Source organism: Coloeus monedula, assembly GCF_965178545.1.
Source record: "Coloeus monedula genome assembly, chromosome: 1".
Lineage (NCBI taxonomy): Eukaryota > Metazoa > Chordata > Aves > Passeriformes > Corvidae > Coloeus > Coloeus monedula.
The window spans coordinates 135,844,761-135,862,397 of NC_138781.1; the positions used below are offsets into that span (position 1 = coordinate 135,844,761).

Here is a 17,637-nt window from a genome sequence, read left to right on the forward strand (position 1 = left end):
CTGAGAGGATACAAAAGCAGCAGAATACATGCTGCTTTCCATCTCACCCCAAAGTCCCACCATTTACTCAAAATAAGCCTGGTTACTGTATTTTGGACATCCTCTCTATCTTGCTGTAATTGCTATTGGTTTTTGCCCTTTATAACCCAGTCTGCATTTTGGTTGTTTATCCTGCCGAACACCAATCCCTGTCTAAACCACATTGTAAGTTGGTTGGATAATGCAGGTAAAATAGTGAAAATTTTCAAAGGTGGCTTTTCTTTTTCCTTCCCATTGCTTTTCATTGCAACCACCTGTAGAATTAAATCTATGTGGATCAAACAGCAAACATCTGATAAGCAAGGCACCATGTGGCATTTGCAAACTGGTGCACATCTCTGGAGGACTACCACAACTATTTTTGTAGAGTTCTTAGGCTTACAACACATGTGCTTAGACCAGTACGTGTTTGTGTTCATGTGAGAGGTCTGACTGTGCCACTTGTGTGCTGTGTTGTTCTAGGTATTCTCCCCACAACTGTACTGGGCCAGGTCAGTGCCCCTGATGCTGATGACTGGGATCACAAAATCTACCATTTTGAAGGGAAAACATCAAGGTATTTGGAGAGAAAAATGGGAGTTGTGTAAATTTTACGGGAAAATTGACCACACACAAAATCATAGCAAGTATTTACACTGACTTTTTTTTGAAAACAAGACTGCAAAAGCATTTTGTCGGTTAGACACTTCTGTGTGTAGATCTCCAAAAGCCCTTCTGAGTGTGAGACTGCAGTAAATAACACTGCCTGCCAAACCAGTATGCTTCCCATTGCCTCATGGGCCAGAATTCTAAATTCCTGTTTACAGTCATACCCATAATCTGTATCAGTGAGCCGCTACAGAAATAATACCCACAAACTTCCAGATTCCTCCATACAAGCTCCTGGTGTTTCCATGTCACCACTAGTTTTAAGACCTTACTTATACTGGATGTGTAGACTTGGGAGTGTCTGGATTGTGACTGGGGCTGAGATGTACATGTGCCACTCAGAGGTTTTGACAGAGGTGTCACTCTCAGTGAATGTATCTACACTAGGAGTTTGCACTGTTTCCAAAGCTATGGCTATTGCAGCCTTTGTCTTCCTACACAGCAGCAGGAAGAAACCTTCATGGTATACTGGTGAAGAGTCATTAGGAGCCAACAGGGGGCAATGTAAAAAAGTTCTGTTCTGCTCTGTTCCTTCATGAGGGAAGACATCTGCTTTCTTTGATAAGTAGAAGGTGGTTCAGAAAAACCATCAGTGATGATAATTCAGTACTTAGCTTTTGAACGTCTCATAGCTTGTTCCTTGGCTTAACTCTTATTACAGGTACTTTATCCTTAATGATAACTCAGGTTTGCTGACTATTAAAGAAGGAACTCCACCAGGAACATACAACATAAGAGTTAGAGTCATTGACGGAGTCTGGCCAGATGTTATCTCGACTGCAAAGGTTATAGTGAAGGATATCAAAGATGATGCCCTCCATAATGCTGGTTCTGTACGAATAAAAGGTAAGCAATGTGCTCAAGTATGGTCTATGTCTTTAATGTTACTGCTGTGATACTTATAATTCTGCTTAGAATGCTCTTAGATGTGTTGGAGAATTAACAGCTTTCTCGGTAAGTGTTTGAAAATGCATCTTTGCACGTTCCTCTGATGCTGCATGTGAAAGAACATGTATGGAGAAAAAAAAGCAAGAAAAAGTTTGTCTGATTTCTACATCAACTTTTAAAAACCCCAGAAACTTATATTTCAGAAGAAAAGTTTCATTTGAACAAGCGTCTGCTCGAAATTCATCAAATTCTTTCAGCCTTTGTGAAAAAAGTAAAATCTTCTTAAACATGTTTCTGATTTTAAAAAATAATTTTTAAAAAATCAGAAATTAATAAAAGTCTACTAGATTCAGAACACACAAGCTTAGCAGAAGCAAGCACAGAAAATTTCAGAGCCTAAAAATGAAAATACTCCTGAATTTGCAGATGAGTCCATTTTCTCCATCCTTAATATTTATGCTGTGATGCTCCTCTCTTCTATTGCTACGACAGTTGCAAGAAATATGTGTGTCAAGTTATCAACTTCTATTACAGGTACCACACCAGAGGAGTTCATATCCCAATCCCCTGAAAAACAAAGTAAATACTACCAGATGAAGAAGCTGCTTTCAGAAATTCTCTCAGTTCAACTGGAAAATGTTCACATTTTCAGTGTACTGAATAGCCCAAGTCCAACCCAAGGGATTGATGTTTGGTTTGCAGTTTATGGTCCACCTTATTATAAAGCAGAAAAACTTAATGGCAATGTAGCAGCTTCTAGAGCATGGGTAAGTGTCCATCCTGTATATGAAACCTCAGCATCTTCTTGTTGTGTCTATTCAGGTAATGCCCATTACCTAGTGAATGTGAACAATCAGAAAGATTGAGGGAGTAATGTGTGAGGAAAATAGATAGTTCTAATCAGTAAAATCAAAAAATCCTTTTGCACTTATACTAAAAGTTTCAAATAGGAATGTTTTGGAAGCCAGATTCTAAATACATATGAAGTCACCTAAACACAACATGCTTTTGGGACAGTGAACATGTTTTTCCTATTGAAAAGACTGTAAAACTCTGTATAAAGAATGTGTTTGGCTGTTGCCTTTCTACATGATGCCTTAATGTTTTAATTTTTGGTTCTCTAGTTAAAACTCACAAACCAGTCAAACGTTTCAAGTTTCTAAACTTAAGAGAGCAAAGCAGTAAAAGAGCCACTCTTCAGTAGAAACCCAGGTTGAAAATGTGTGTTTTTAATTTAGTAAAGTTCCTTCCCCTCTTGCAAAAAAAACCCCAAAACATTGAGAAGAGTTAAATTATTTGCTCTGTTGGAAACATGTTAGTGCAGAGCTGTACCAACTCCTTCTTGCCAGAAAAGCTATTTCTTCACTATCTGATGACAATTCCCAGTATCTTTAAGTCAGAAGTTCAAATTAAAAATATAGTTTGGATGCTGTGTAAATAATGCATCAGAAGCATTAGTGATAAAACTTTATCCACTCAGTCTCTAATGAATATTGACAGTATTTTTGCCCTCAAAATGCTTATTCAAGCTGTAATTGACTTACACCTTGGCACTAAGAGATGCCAGATTGAGCTGCCTTTGGTGGTATAGGGTGAGGTAGACATTGGAAGGAATTGGCACAGCAGCCAGTTTTGAAAAGAAGTAAGACTTGGGCTTTTCATTGCTGTCATTGGTGAACTTTGTGGAAAAGTCTGGTGAATGCAACTAATTGCTCTTCACAGTTGGAAAGCATTCTGGACATAAATATCACCCAGATTGGCATTGATGAATGTGTGACTGCAGACTGCGCTCACAGCAGCGGATGTATCAGTAAGCATGAACAGAACCATGTACCAACCATAACCACAGCTGGAAGCATTTCACTGGTGTCTGTGACAGTCCTGAGTCATGCTGTGTGTGGCTGTGCTGCTCGGGAGAATCCTCATCTTTCCTGCTCCTCATACCAGACAATCCCTTGTCTCAATGGTGGCACATGTGTGGATACTGATTTTGGCTACAGGTTGGTAAAGCTTCATCCGGTGTGCAAACAAAATGCATGTAGTGCAGTCTGTAAGGAGGATGAGTCCAAGCTTCAGGAACCATTATTGCATGTCTTCTCAATGTGGCAGATCTAAGTTTTGTTATACTTCACACACAGGTCTTGCAAAAGAACCTCTATTTTCAGGTACATATATTTTACGTTCAACATAGTCTCCAGGAAAACCTTGGGAATATTCCAGGCTGCACCAGTCCCATTAATGCCACCCTGCAAAATGCTCTTAGTTTGTGCAGCCAGCCTTCAAAGCTTTAATGCTGTTAAACATCCAAATCACATCTCTTTAGTCACTTAATAACTTCTTCCCCACATTTCTTGCCTCATTTGTTTCTCCAAAAACGAGATCTCGTAGATAATATAGTATAAAGATTAAAAAAAAGATGGGACTGTACTAGCTCAGAATCAGCATGGTCCTCTTCCAGAATGTGGTTTTCAGCATGTTTGCTTAAAAATAATCATCCCAACACAGGAAAGCAGAAACACTGGCCAGCCTCTTCACAGCACCCTTGGTAGGGGTGACAGGACTCAGACTGAAGCTGCAGAAGATCTTGTCATGCTGAAGTTCTCAGTCTGACCTTGCTGCTCAGGTGTAATCAGACAGGGAAATTTTGCTTCCCAGATACTCTAGGTAGGCTCTGCCACCTATCATTTGTTCAGCTCCGAGGTTTCTTTGCTTCTGCTCCATTTTCAGTAGCTTTGTGTGTCATATTTTTCCTGCATCCTACCCCCGTCATTCTGCTCTCAATAGATACTAGCAATCTATGGGAAACAGAAACTAAGAAATAGGACCCCAGATGATTTCCCTTCCTGTCTTTCTGCCCATTTCTGTTGTTCCTTTGGTTTCCCACTTGCAGGTTCTGTTACTGTCATACTGTGGTTACTCTTTTCTACAGAGTATTAAAGAAAGTACTCCAAGCATCTATTGTTTGATAGTGTAAGAGAAATAAACTAGCAAGTATCTTGCAGTAAGAGTGAAGATGTCAAGATCTATGACTACCACATCTCACTTTTTCTGGGTGATATTACCTTCCCACACCCTTCCTGTGGAGACCCTGATGGGACACAAGCAGAATTTTTTCCCAATGAGAATAATCAACCATTGTATTAATCTGCCCAGGGAGGTGGTGACTTACCCAACAATGGACACTTGAGATTCGACTACCAGGATTCTGGGCCATCTTGTCTAGATCATTCTTTTGCCAAGAAAAGTTGGACCAAATTATACTTGAGGCCCTTCCAGCCTGGCATTCTATGATTCTGTGATTCCTTTGCTTTTCCTCTCAGCATTATACAGTCTTCAAACAAGCTGATAACCAAGCCTAGTGAAAAGTGTGTTTTTCATTTTTTATGCTGAAGAGATAAGAGGTTTTCATGGGCTTTATTTATTACAATAGGTCCATCATTTATTCACAGAATATCCTTGCATAGGCATATTATAATTTGGACTAAATTTATATTGTGTTTGTACAAACAAGTCAAAACATTTTTTGACAGAAGTTTTGCTAGTGCTTTACCTGTACTATGGCCTAGGGAACATGGGGTCCTGTGTTTAAAGTGGAGAGTCCTGTTGTCAGAAGAGACCTTTGCATCTTCTGTTTGCATGGTGGATATTTGCTTTTATTTTTTTATTTAATAGATGCAAATGTGCTGCAAATTTTCATGGACCAGACTGCCAGCAGACAAAACACAGCTTTAGAGGCCACGGTTATGCCTGGTTCCCTCCTCTTCAGCCTTGCTTTGAGAGCCGCATCTCCTTAGAGTTTATCACTGAAGTTGTTGATGGCCTTCTGTTGTACCATGGACCAGTGGCACAAGGGCAGCCTGGACAACAGGAAAATTTCCTCGCTTTAGGTTAGCACCTTATAAAGCATTTGTTTGTGTTTGTGTGAAGGTGAGATTCTACTTAGTTCATAGGTTTGGGGTTTTTATTTTTAAAAAGTCTCAGAAAGTTACTTTTGGAGAATAAGGAAAATTCAGAATAGTTTGCCAGTATGCCTAATTCATATCATTGTGTCACTGTTAGAAGCTGGACTTTTTTTAAGCTGTCTAAAGATCTTTTCCAACTAAAATCTAACTGCAACAGTCATTTCAACTTCAATTGAGTAGGAACATGGTTACTACATATCCAATAAGAGTCTTTTCTTTGCAGAACTCTCTGGTGGTGTCCCATCACTGACTGTGAGACACAGCTCTGGTGAGCTTTTCCTGCAGCTGTCACAAAAAGTTAATGTTGCAGATCGCCGCTGGCACAATATTAAAATTATAAATGATGGAAAGGCAAGTGTAAATTTGGGAAGTCCTGTGTAAGCATTAATTCATGTACCTAGTTATTCCTCACAAATCCTTCCTCCCTTCTTTAGAACTCTTTTATCAATCAATCAATCAATTTTCCATCATCTCTGGAAAAGCAGGGATAGAAGTTTGTCAGTTTGCACATCCTCTAAGTCTTAAAGCAATGAAGCAGAACATGGCCTGGAGAAGTTTGATCCACTTATGAAACAGGCCATGTTATTTCCTTCGTTTAGTTATCCTGCCTGCTGCTTAGACAACAGAGTTGTGATAATCCAGGGGCTAAATGCTTCCTGATGTGATTGAGTGAAATATTCATACTTTATCTGAGTGAGAAGCCCTGCCCCACCAAGAGACTTTAGATGTGTAGCACAAAGGAGATAGATACGCTTTTGTGTACAGGGAACATCTTGCTGATATAACACTGCTGAAGGCATCTGCTAGGTTCCCCCTTTCTCTCCCTCATAAGACAAGCTGAAGGGCATGTCAGAATCTGGGATGGGAGCCTGACAAACCTTCTGCTCTGCTAGGTTATCTCTCTGCATTCTGATTTTGCAGAAAACTCCAAGAATGTCCTATGATCCCTTTACTATGTCAGTGACTCGGTACGGTCATGGCAGAGGCAGATCTTTTTTTTGTGTGGCTCTTTAGTTACACACCATGTGCAATAACCTTCCAGATTAGTATGTGGAGCATTTTATTATTTTAACTAAGTTTCCTGCACTGTAATTGTAGTTACTAGTCTACCTTCTGCTAAGTGAAAGAAAATATGTAATTAAAATATATGCACATCTCTGGATATAATTGTTTTAAATAATGCCTTTTTGTAGGAGGTGAAGCTGATTCTTGACCACTGTGTAAATGTCTCAGTTAGAGACAATGGCAGTGTCACTAAGAAGAAGTCCCAAATGGATCTGTCTGCCTGTGAAGCTTCTGGAGAGATTGTGGGATCTCAAAGGTAAAAAAACAAAACCAAAAAAAAAGGAAACACAACTACTCAAAAGAGCTGCTGAAAAAGGTGGGGGTAGGGTGGTGAAATCAGCCAAGCTGCTGTATTTTGTGTGCCACTAATTCTTTCTTTCTGTCCCTCCTCTTCAGCATGGGCAAGCTCTTGAGCGGCCGTCAGCCCCTGCAGCTGGGTGGAGTTAAAAAGACCTTGCCTTACCACGACTCACAAAGGCACTTCAGAGGGTTTGTGGGCTGCATACGCAATGTCATTGTTGATAGCAAGGTAGGGCCACAAAGATCAGTTTTGGGTTTGCTGCTGATAATTGTAGGCACCTGATGTGATGGTTTTCTTTGACCTTTTCCAGGTCTATGATTTAGAGCACCCTGCAGAGTCCCTCAACAGTGTTCCTGGCTGTGTCCTTACGGATGAAATGTGTCAGAGTGGTGGGATGGCCTCCTGTGGCACCCATGGCAAATGTGTTGGTGGCTGGGATTTCTCTCACTGTGATTGTTCCCCAGGATATGCTGGATTGGCATGTGAAAAAGGTACTGCAAGTTCTAGGGAGAAATTTGTGGTGAGGATCTGTGGGAGCAGTATCAGATATACTGTTCTAATGTTCAAAGTCATACTGCCATGACTTCGAACGGAATAGATTAGTAAGACCATGCTGTAGTCTGAGAATGATTTAGATCTTCAAAGATGTAAAGATCCTTTTGACTCTTGTTAAATAAAGATAATGTCGCAGATGAGGGTTGTGTTGAGAGCTGCTTTATTTTGCAGGGGAGGGAAGTGGTCAGACAGGTTGTTTTGTCCTTTTTATCACCATCTTATTTCTCAGTGATGAAAGGTAAATTATTCTGCCTTGTGCCTTTTTCCTCTGCTCATGCTGATCACAAAATGAAGTTTAATGAACATGTGAAACCTGTGGGCATAGCCCTCTTGTTATCTTCAGGCCCCATTTTGCATTTACATAATGGTGATAATTGCATTTGCATTTGTCATTAGAATGAATCGCAAGTTGAGCAATGCCCCTAGACCACAGCAGTGGGTGTATGTGGGGGCATAATATCAGGCTGGCTGCAACAAATGTGTTATCCTGTACAAAATCAGCATGAAATATATATCAGAGAACAAAAGCTTCACATGGTGGATAATGAAAACCTCAGAGACATTGGAACAAAGTGGGAAATTTTAGCACAATTCAAAAAGTAAGGAAATACATTATTTAACTCCTAGTAGCCCACAGCCATGTTCACGGTACAGGGGATATACACTTGAAGTTGCCTCTATCCCCTCTATCTTAAAACCTCCATCAGCCAAGCAGAAATCAGAAGTGAGTGGCAGGTACTTATTGGGACTACCTGTCTCTAGGTACAAGGTACAAATGATGGGGTTGATCATAAAAGTCTGTAAAGAGCACCAGTGCCCCATAACTCTGTTTGTTGGAAGAGAATTATCCCACTCAGTCCTGTAGTTTGAGTGAGGGACAGGTGAGGATGAGCAGCAGTGAGCACCAGGAAAGGAGTGCTTGCAAGCTAGTGTTGGATCAATGTGTTGGAATTAATGAACAGGACAGTGGTGCATTACACATATCCTTTCAGCTCAATGCACTTAATTTTCCGTCTTGTATACAGAACAGCAATACCCTATGCAGGCAGCCAGACCCTCTCTTCTTTCTCCATCTGCCACACAAGACTTGAAAAGTGTGACAGTAAATTGCTCAGTGGAAGTTCTGTCTGTCCAACAAGGGGGAGGACTGAAATTGTAATTGCCATGGTCTAGGCCTGGAGCATTCACTGTTTAAGGTGTTCATAATGACCACAGAATTGGTTAATATAGTTCAGCTATTTGCACAGTGTTTTACAGACAGATTATAATTGTTTATAAATACCTGCCTGGATTCAAATCCTACTCTGTTTTGCATTATTTTGAAATGCTGCTTCACAAGCCCAACTGCTGTATTGGTTCTACCCCTCATTACTGTGGGACAAGCCAAGGGATCAGAAACTAATTGTTCAAAATCCAGAAGTCATATCCTGATGTAACAGAACAACTTTGATTGGCATCATCTTCTTGTAATATATTGGGCTGCAAAATGCTGGTGTGCAGCTGGTGCTTTATGAATGACTGTGACACACTCACAGCAAGGAGCAGACAGCTGGGGACAGGAGTCACTGGACCATCCCAGGAAAACCCATGCCTGCTCATCAGCTAGAGCCTGTAGCTGCAGAGATAGAGAACGAGACAACTGGGTTAGGAAGAATAATGTGAGGGGGAAAAGCCAGAGGAAAAAAGAAAACATGCTTCAAGTAAGGAAAGAGAGAAGACAAACAGTGAGAGGAAAAGAGAGTGCAGAAATTAAGTCTCTTGATCATTTGATATTTCATGTCCTGGGAAACAAATCCCAGGATGAACTGGGTACTCTTTGGATTTCTACTTGCATGACACTGACCTCTGATGAGCTGTTGGTGACCCAGCATCCATCCTGTCTTATTAACTAACTTGAACTATCTCTTTATTTGGTGAAAAGAAACTTCTTTTTTTCAACTAAGCTTGGCCCAAAACAGATCTATGATTGCTGTCAGCTAATGAGACTGAAATAGGTGCCTTCTCTGCAAGAGCATCAAGGCCTGAGTAGTTTAGTGGTGTTTGATTTCCACAGAAGTGTGCAGTGCAACTTCATCAAACCCTGTCCTGGACCCTGGGTTCTTCAGAGTGATAGGGAAGCAAGTAATTTCAGTGCATTTTCCCTGGTTAAAATAGTAAACACTGACTTAATCTCCGTTTGTAATTTAAAAAATCCTGTTCCTTCCCTGAGGCTTTCTCTTGTGCCAACTGAAATGGGAAGTAAAGTGCATATTTTCTAACAGTGGCAGTTTTAACCACAGGGCTAAACTACTGAAAAAAACATTTGATCCTCTCTTTTCTTTGGTTGTTTTCTCCAGGGGTTCTTTGGTTTTTCTTTTTTTCAGATCAACATGAGCTACTGGAAAATATGTTTCAGATTTTAAAAAAATAAGTTATTTGGGCACAGTGTAGGAGTGATTGGTAGAACACATAGATTGTAACAGGCAGACTGAAAGAGACAGTACATAATTGTCCGTTTCCTGCCTAAATTCTGAATGCCTTGATTTGTTGGTTTTCTCTTAATTCCCTTCAAAGTAGGGCAGGGGTTACTTTCCATGATGCTTCATTATATTGCCAAAATTCCTTAAGAACTAAAACTCTGACGTTCAGAGCTAGTAAATTCTCAAAGAGCAGAAATCTGAGGGAGAAGCCATTTCTGAGATTTTCACTTTGATTTTATGTGCTGTGCTTAGTTCTTCCAGAATGGGCTTTTGGAAGGGACAGCTGGATCCATTATGAGCCAAGAAGCATCCTCAGCACTCGAAGCACTCGGATCCAGCTGATGGTGCGGACCCGGCTCTCCCACAGCACCCTCCTCAGCTTGGCCTCTGCAGATGGGAACAGATACATGCGACTGGAGGTGAGCAGAGCTGTTCTGCTTGAGTGCTCTTAATTTATCATAGAGTTCCATAGTAAGAGAAAAAGATGCAGTTTCTGATTAAAGACACCTGTTCTGTAATGTAATAAAGAGCAAGAATTTTCCATATGAGGGTAACTACTCTCATTTGTGTTGTCCTTCTCAGTATTACTCTTTCATGGCATAAATTCTAGTTTGCACTGCCTGCAAAATGTCCATGTGATGCATGTGAATGAAGAAGATTGTTCCATCCTGCTTGCTTTTTCCCTTTGCTTTTGTCTGTCCCTGTCTGTAAAACTTGTTTCTACACTTTCATTGCTGTTGAAAAAGCTGTCTGGACTATATTAGCTACAGAGAGGGTAATTATTCTAATTGAAACAGGAGGGTCAACTGGGAAGACTTAGAGATAGATATTAGTAGGGAGAATACTGATTAAAAAGTTCATGTGAATTAGAAGAGTGGCCTGTAAAAAAAAGAGTTGGTAATTCCTGCACCTGCAGTTTTCTTGTGGTAGCCTTTATCTGGGAATAAAGCACTTAAAAACAAGAGTGCCATTTCCATTTTAAAAACTCACATCCCTTTCTTGAGGAAGAACTGTGTAATAATATTTAGAAGTGCATTTCTGTTATTAAAGGTCTTTATCATCTTCCTCTAGGTGGTTGAGGGTTTTTTTAGTGTTAACTTCAGTTTGGGGGACAAAAATCACTCCTTGAGAATGACGACATTACGTATAAACAATGGCCAGTGGGTTCTTCTGACCATGGAGCGCTACAACAATGAATTTACCCTGCGTGTTAACAGTGGTGGAGGTGATCAAGAAGTCACCTCTGTCTTGAATACAAATAGATGGCTTGAAATTGATTGGGCAAGCATCGTGCTAGGAAACCGCCTTCCCAGTCATTCAGAGAGTGATTTCCAAGGTAAGTGATATGATGGATTCCTAATAGTGGGGAATTAAAGCCTGAAAGTGGCATCTTTGAGTATATTAGATAGTCTAAAACCCAGGTAACAATTCCCATTAGACTGCTATGCCCCTCCTTTACTGGGGAATTCAATGTTCAACCCTATGTGCCATTGTATCTGGTTCTAGTGAAGACGTGAGATTTCCTGTAAATATTAAAAAACAGCACTTCAGTTTTTTGCTTCATAGAATCATAGAATGGGTTGGAAGAGGTTTTAAAGATCATCTAGCTCCAAACCCTCTGTCATGGGCAGGGGCACTTCCACTAGATCAGGGTTTCCCATGCCTCAAGCAGTATATTCATGGTGTGAGCTTCACTCCTGTTTTTGCCTTGGAAGGGTTTAAGGAACAGGCAAAATAACTCCTGGCAGAAGGAGAAAGAATTGCAAGGCAATTTGTGGTGCTCTCTCCATTTCCTCAGATGAAGTGCTGAGACTTTGAGATTGTGGCTCAACACGAAGACAGCTTTTTCCATTCTGTTGCTTCTTATTCAGCCCCAATTTTACGATTATATCTTAAATCTAGATTAATTTAGTGGAGCTGTTCTGGTTCATAGCACAGTTCTGCTTAATTGTGTTATTGGTACAGTGCAGCTCTCCTGGAGAAGTACTGTCAATCTGTAATTGACCAGAGCAAAATAGACACATGTTCTGTAGCTCTCCTTCTAAAATAAAACTGATAAGGGGTATAAGGATATTTTTAAACCATGTTTTAAGTTTTCAGCAATGCTCTATGTTCTCCTGCTTATGTGCTTGGGGCAAGGCTTGAGGTGGGGAAGTAGCTAACTAAAGGTACTTCTCTGCATACTCCTCTGCTTGGATGCAGGTTGTATGCGTGATGTCCAGCTGGATGGTCAGCCACTCCTCGTGGAAGGCAGAAGCACAGAGTTTGGATTAATTCTGAAGCGGCAAGGAGTCACCATGGGATGCCATTCCAGTGCCTGCAGCAGCCAGCCCTGTTACAGCCCCTTCCTTTGTGTAGACCTGTGGAGAAAATATGAATGCCGGTACATGAAGCTTTTGTTTTCATCCAGGGATGGCTGGGAAGCTCTTTCTTTCCACCTTTGACCAGGCAACTTGCTTCTAACAGTGAAATTCCATGTGGCTGCTGGCCAGAGAGAGCCATTCCAAGGACAAATCCTTCTCTCCTTCTCATCTCCTGTCATGGACTAGACTTGCCTTTTTCTGCAAGTCTGATAAGGAGCCAAATTACTCCACCTTTTTTTCCATGGTGAGAAGATCACCAGAAGGCCAGTGAGAAAGTGAAATGTCCTTTGATAAAAGGTGGATTGGAAAAGCTTTGGTCTGTCCTCTGTATGAAAATACTAATATAGTATATATATATACACTTACAGTGTATATATACAGTGTTGTTATGATCCAGTTTTAAGGTTATTAGAAATGCCTCTGCCCGAATTAAGGTGCAAACGAGATCATATGCGAGTGACAATAGTAGGGGTTTTATTTGATGGTAAATATGAGAGAGATAGAGAGAGAGAGAGAGAGAAAGAAAGAAAGAAGTAGAAAATTTGGGGGCGGGGGGGACAGAAAGAGTGACAGGGACAGAATAAGGAAAAGATCACCACTCCGTGGATCCCAACGATGTCCCGCTGATCCTCTCCAGCTGGTCTCTTGGTGGTGAAGGTCCCCCAGAAGGCACAGAGTCCCATGGGTGTACATGCTCAGGCTGGGTGGGCATGTCTGGCCATGGCCCCCTGGAGGGGGGGGTCAGTCTCTCACGGTAGACTCTGGGTCTGTTGCACCATGTGCAGCCCTGTGGGGCCAAGCCTCTCACGTGAATGTCCCGTGGATGTGCCCTGTGGGGCTGGGGGTTCCACAGCTGGGCCAGTTTGTGTAATTGGAGGATGGGTGTTCACTGCCTCTGACCAGAGGTTGCACCATGCACCCAAAACCTCCTCCTCCCCCCTCAGCTGGGGGGAGTCTGTGTAAACCTGGCTTCTGTGAGCTGGGCTCTCCCCCACCCCAAACTCAGCTGGGGATAGTTGCAGCTGGTGGCTTTGGCATTTTGTGGATGCATAACTTTCCCTCAGCCTGAGATGAACAATGTGTTTCCCTTTATCTAACCAACAGTTTGACTTTGAGTTCAAAGTCCCACTCTTCAGGGAAGCTTCTTCAGTTGTAGCTTCTTTATAATGAGCAAAACTTTATATCAATGTTTGAGGCATGAACTATTTTAAGTCTCTGATAAGTGTGTGTGTGTGTGTGTGTGTGTGTGTGTATGTATGTACACACAGATATATACATCTATGTATATAAAAGATATATATATTTCATACATATGTATGTAAGTATATTGCAAATACAATGCATTTTTACATATATTTCCTGTAAAGAACTTGAAATTAATCATAATTTGTATGAAACAATGAAACATTCAAAATTAGATTGTCACAAAACTGGATTCTAAAATTGGCTTTCCCAGGGTCAGAGCCAAAGCCCAACAGCTGTTATCCTACACAGTTAGTTTTTTGGAGAAGATCCACTGTTTAAAGAAAAATTTCAAATTATTTATTAAAATATGCAAATCAAAATACAGGCATTTCTGTTTAAAAAACCAAAACATAAATACATGCAGGACTGGGAGGAGGAGCCACTTGAATTCTTGGAATTCACACAAAATTTGGCTCTTCTGATGTCTGGTGATTCTTTGCTAGAAGAGGCTGTGAGATGGTTTTAAGTGTGCCTTGGGACACTCCTTTCTTCAGACTGCTTGTGAAAGAACAATATGAAGTCTCTGCCATTTTTTCAGTAGAATTTCTCCCTTGGATTGCAGAAAGAAGGTCTGTGACCTCACATTATACCACTAGGGCCTCTTCAATTACACGAGAAGAAATCAATCCTAAAAGACAAGACAGGTCATACTGAGGAGGTCAGTGACATTTCTCCCCAGGGTCCAAAGGAACATTACGAAGGAGCATTATATCAAGTGCTTGCTAGCTCCTTTCCCATTGATCTCAGCTATCCATTTTCTTTTAGGGGCTTTGATTAGAACACGGATGTAGAAAAAGGGTTAGTCAGAAAGTGATGGCTCCTTTTTTTAAAGAAGGAGTGAAGCTCTTCTGCATATCTTCTGGATCAGGAAACCAAAGGTGTTCATGTTTTCATGAGTCTTCTAGCTCACTAAACTAGACTTTCTATGTATTTCAAACTTTCAATGTGGATTGTGGTTTGCTTGAAAATAATTAAACTTTACCTTAAAGAAACAGTAACAAACTTTGCACAAAACATATAGCTCCAGATGCTTTTCTTGCCTACAAGATATCATCTGCTTTGATCATTCAGGTGCCCAGCTGGGAAAGTAGAAGTGACTGATACCCTTACAGGGCTCAGACACTGTACCTCATCCCCTTGTGGACACTGGACCTGTAGGAATGGGGGTACATGTGTGGCTCAAGCTCAAGACAAGACTATCTGCCAGTGCCCTGAAGGTTACAAGGGAAGATGGTGTGAAATTAGCCAGGTGAAGGCTGGAAGACCTGTTGGACTAAGCTCGGGCTCTATTCTGGCGATCAGCATGTGTCTCCTTGTCTTCCTAGGTAGGAGATCATGTCCCTTTTTTCCTTATTTTTTATCTTGTACCTTATTCCACTGAATTAAGTTTGCTTTACCTCTGAGTGTTGTGATCAGTGTTTCACCTTTTCTGGAGATTACTATTTGAGGATGCTAAGAGACAGACAATAGCACATAGTTACAGTTTGCTTGCTTTGAAGCCAATTCAAGCAAGTTTAGGACTTTTCCCGAGTCACTTACTTTCAATCCTTCTTAAGTAAGAGCTTTCCATCTTTGTGTGCAACTCTGTGTGCAGCCACATCCATTTGAAACTCCCACCTGCCCTGAGCCCTTACATTTGTAGTAGGTAGGACCTACAGCTACATATGTTCTTCACATATTAGGAAGGAAGAGATCTTCTAGAAAGCTCATGATCTTAAAAGGGAAGCCTCATTAAGAGTCTGGGGCAGAGAGAGATGTTCCTAGTGTGTCCTTTTTCAGCTGCCCTTTGGCTGACAATTTAATAACACCATAAAACTGTTCATGTTGATAAACTGCATACACATCTCATAATAGCAAAGACTCCATGATTATATTACACTTGTAACCTTCATTAAAACAGTGGTTTACTTACTTTGGGTATCTTATTTACTCAGGATTGGTGAAAGGCCAGAGATTGGCCAAAATGCCTTCTATTTAAATGGATTCCTTTAGGTAAGTAAAATACCCTTTTAATGAAGTTTATGATGTAATATACATAGATTATTCTTTACATTCATGAATTTAAATTGTTTATATATTAAAAATACTCATTTCTTACCTGCAAATATAGTTGTCAAATTAAGAGTTGATATCCCAGGAATTATATAACTACTTGTTTATCATGCAACATACTTTGTCATATGTCATATAACAAATATGTGCCTTTATTTCTTCCAGCACTCTTGGTTTCCTACACAGTGTGGAGTCAGTGGGGAAGTTCAGGGTTTCGGAAAGGAGGAATTTACCACATTCCTGAAGAGCGTGAAAGCTGGGAGGATGTTAGAGAAAATGTCTTCAATTATAATGAAGAAGGAGGTGGAGAACGTGACCAGGTATGATGCAGCTTCAATCCAACCTCTCCTCACTTTCCTTTCCCAGACCTTTTAGTTAACTTATTATAAAATTGGGGTGTTTTTTTTCTTTTTTCTTTTTTTTTCTTTTTTTAACCTGAAGTCCTCTTAAGTGGGAGGATTCTATTTCAACCCAGTTTGTACCTTTCATGATGCTGGTCATGTGTGCCCACATTCAGGGGGCTGCTGTGGACACATCATTGTTGCTTTAGCTGAAAACTATCATTTCACAAAGGGATTTGGTATGATCTGAACTTAGTGCTCTGAACTAGGCACTCTTTTCTTCAGCTTGCAGAAAACTCACAGAATTCAGTATTGTGTTGCATTGTGTTGTAAAACATTTTGTGATCTGTTTCCTTTTGAGTTGTTTCTCTCTGATATTTGCCTTCTTTTTGTTTCCAGAATGCTTACAATATAGATGAACTGAAGAAACCTCTCCATAAAATTCCCCACTCCTCCTTGAGAGCAGCTGCTCCACACTCCAGGACACCAACTGGCCCAAAAAAAGACTCACTCTCAAAACATGCACATCAAAACCAATCAATATCAGCTGTTACCAGCATCCCAGACTTCAAGGAATATGTTTCTCAAATCATACGGGATGCAGACAATGATCTAAAGAGTCTTCCATCTGACACTCTTCATTTTTACTGCTTGGAAGGGCAATGCTCTCTAGCAGGGAGCCTTAGCTCGTTAGATTCCATCAGTGGGGATGAAGATCTAAATTATGATTGCCTCCAAGAGTGGGGGTCAAAGTTTGAGAAGCTTAAAGAACTCTATGCCGTCTCAAATGAAAATCTGTAACCGGAGTTAAAGGAACTTGACACATTGTCATGACATATGGACACTATTTTTAAAAATGCCCTTTTTATATATGTTACATCAAGTAACTTATGTGATGCAAGTTTTTAGTTACAATAGCATGATATACTCACTTTTCCCAGGAGTGATAATTGGAATGATCTTTTTATATGCACTGTACAAAATTATTTCATTATATAAGTGCAAAGACTTTTAAAGCATGAATTTTCTTGAAAACTTTGGAAGGTAGGATATCTATAGAATAGTATTATAACATCCTTTTTTTATTTGTGTAGACCACAGTGACTTACTAGAATTATCCTGGATGCAAGAACTTGAATTATTTTCTCCCTAGTATTAATATGAAACCTATCAGGTGGGTAACAATGCATAGGGCATTCTTTGGGGTTTTTTTTTTAATTGAATTAATTTTGACTGTGAAATAATTAGTACCAATGTTAAATATAAAACATTTGCGATTTCTGGTTTCTTGTCAGCTTTTTTGTATTCTCCAAAACTCTGCTCTTCCATGACATGACACACACCACCTCACTCGCTACTACAGGCTGCCCAACTCCATGGGGCTTTTTGTCTGACCCTTTTATAATTACGTGTTACAAGGGGGAAAGAATAGCAAGATCCCATTTGTGAATGTTACTTTGTGACAATTTTACACTCTTAAAGGCAGTTGTAAGACCTGGGAAAAGTTTCTGTTCAGTAAGCTTTTATGTCCAACTTTGCTTTTCACATGGAACCCTTCTTCAAAGTGCACAGCTGGAAAACAGAAGAGCTGATAGCCAGTGTGAACACAAGCTAGAAGGGCATCCAGGCAAAAGTTGGAACTGAATTCTTTCCATCAGGACAGTCACTGTAAAAACTGGAATCCTCAAAACAGAAAGCATAGGAAACCTAGCCTCTATT

At 40.4% G+C, this 17,637-nt stretch overlaps 1 protein-coding gene across 1 annotated transcript in view; it reads left to right on the forward strand.

The window, feature by feature from the left end:
* LOC309585007 (neural-cadherin-like) overlaps positions 1 to 16,719 on the forward strand; it is a gene marked incomplete at its 3' end in the record, with an annotated part of 54,028 nt that extends 37,309 nt beyond the window's left edge. The window contains exons 19-33 of the mRNA XM_082301428.1: positions 502 to 595; positions 1,349 to 1,533; positions 2,110 to 2,342; positions 3,298 to 3,575; positions 5,248 to 5,462; positions 5,761 to 5,888; positions 6,731 to 6,858; positions 6,999 to 7,131; positions 7,214 to 7,394; positions 10,170 to 10,336; positions 10,989 to 11,253; positions 12,120 to 12,300; positions 14,597 to 14,850; positions 15,743 to 15,897; positions 16,318 to 16,719. Of these exons, the coding sequence (XP_082157554.1) occupies positions 502 to 595; positions 1,349 to 1,533; positions 2,110 to 2,342; positions 3,298 to 3,575; positions 5,248 to 5,462; positions 5,761 to 5,888; positions 6,731 to 6,858; positions 6,999 to 7,131; positions 7,214 to 7,394; positions 10,170 to 10,336; positions 10,989 to 11,253; positions 12,120 to 12,300; positions 14,597 to 14,850; positions 15,743 to 15,897; positions 16,318 to 16,719 (2,999 nt within the window). The remainder of the gene's footprint in view (positions 1 to 501; positions 596 to 1,348; positions 1,534 to 2,109; positions 2,343 to 3,297; positions 3,576 to 5,247; positions 5,463 to 5,760; positions 5,889 to 6,730; positions 6,859 to 6,998; positions 7,132 to 7,213; positions 7,395 to 10,169; positions 10,337 to 10,988; positions 11,254 to 12,119; positions 12,301 to 14,596; positions 14,851 to 15,742; positions 15,898 to 16,317) is intronic.
* Between the last annotated feature and the right edge of the window lie 918 nt (positions 16,720 to 17,637).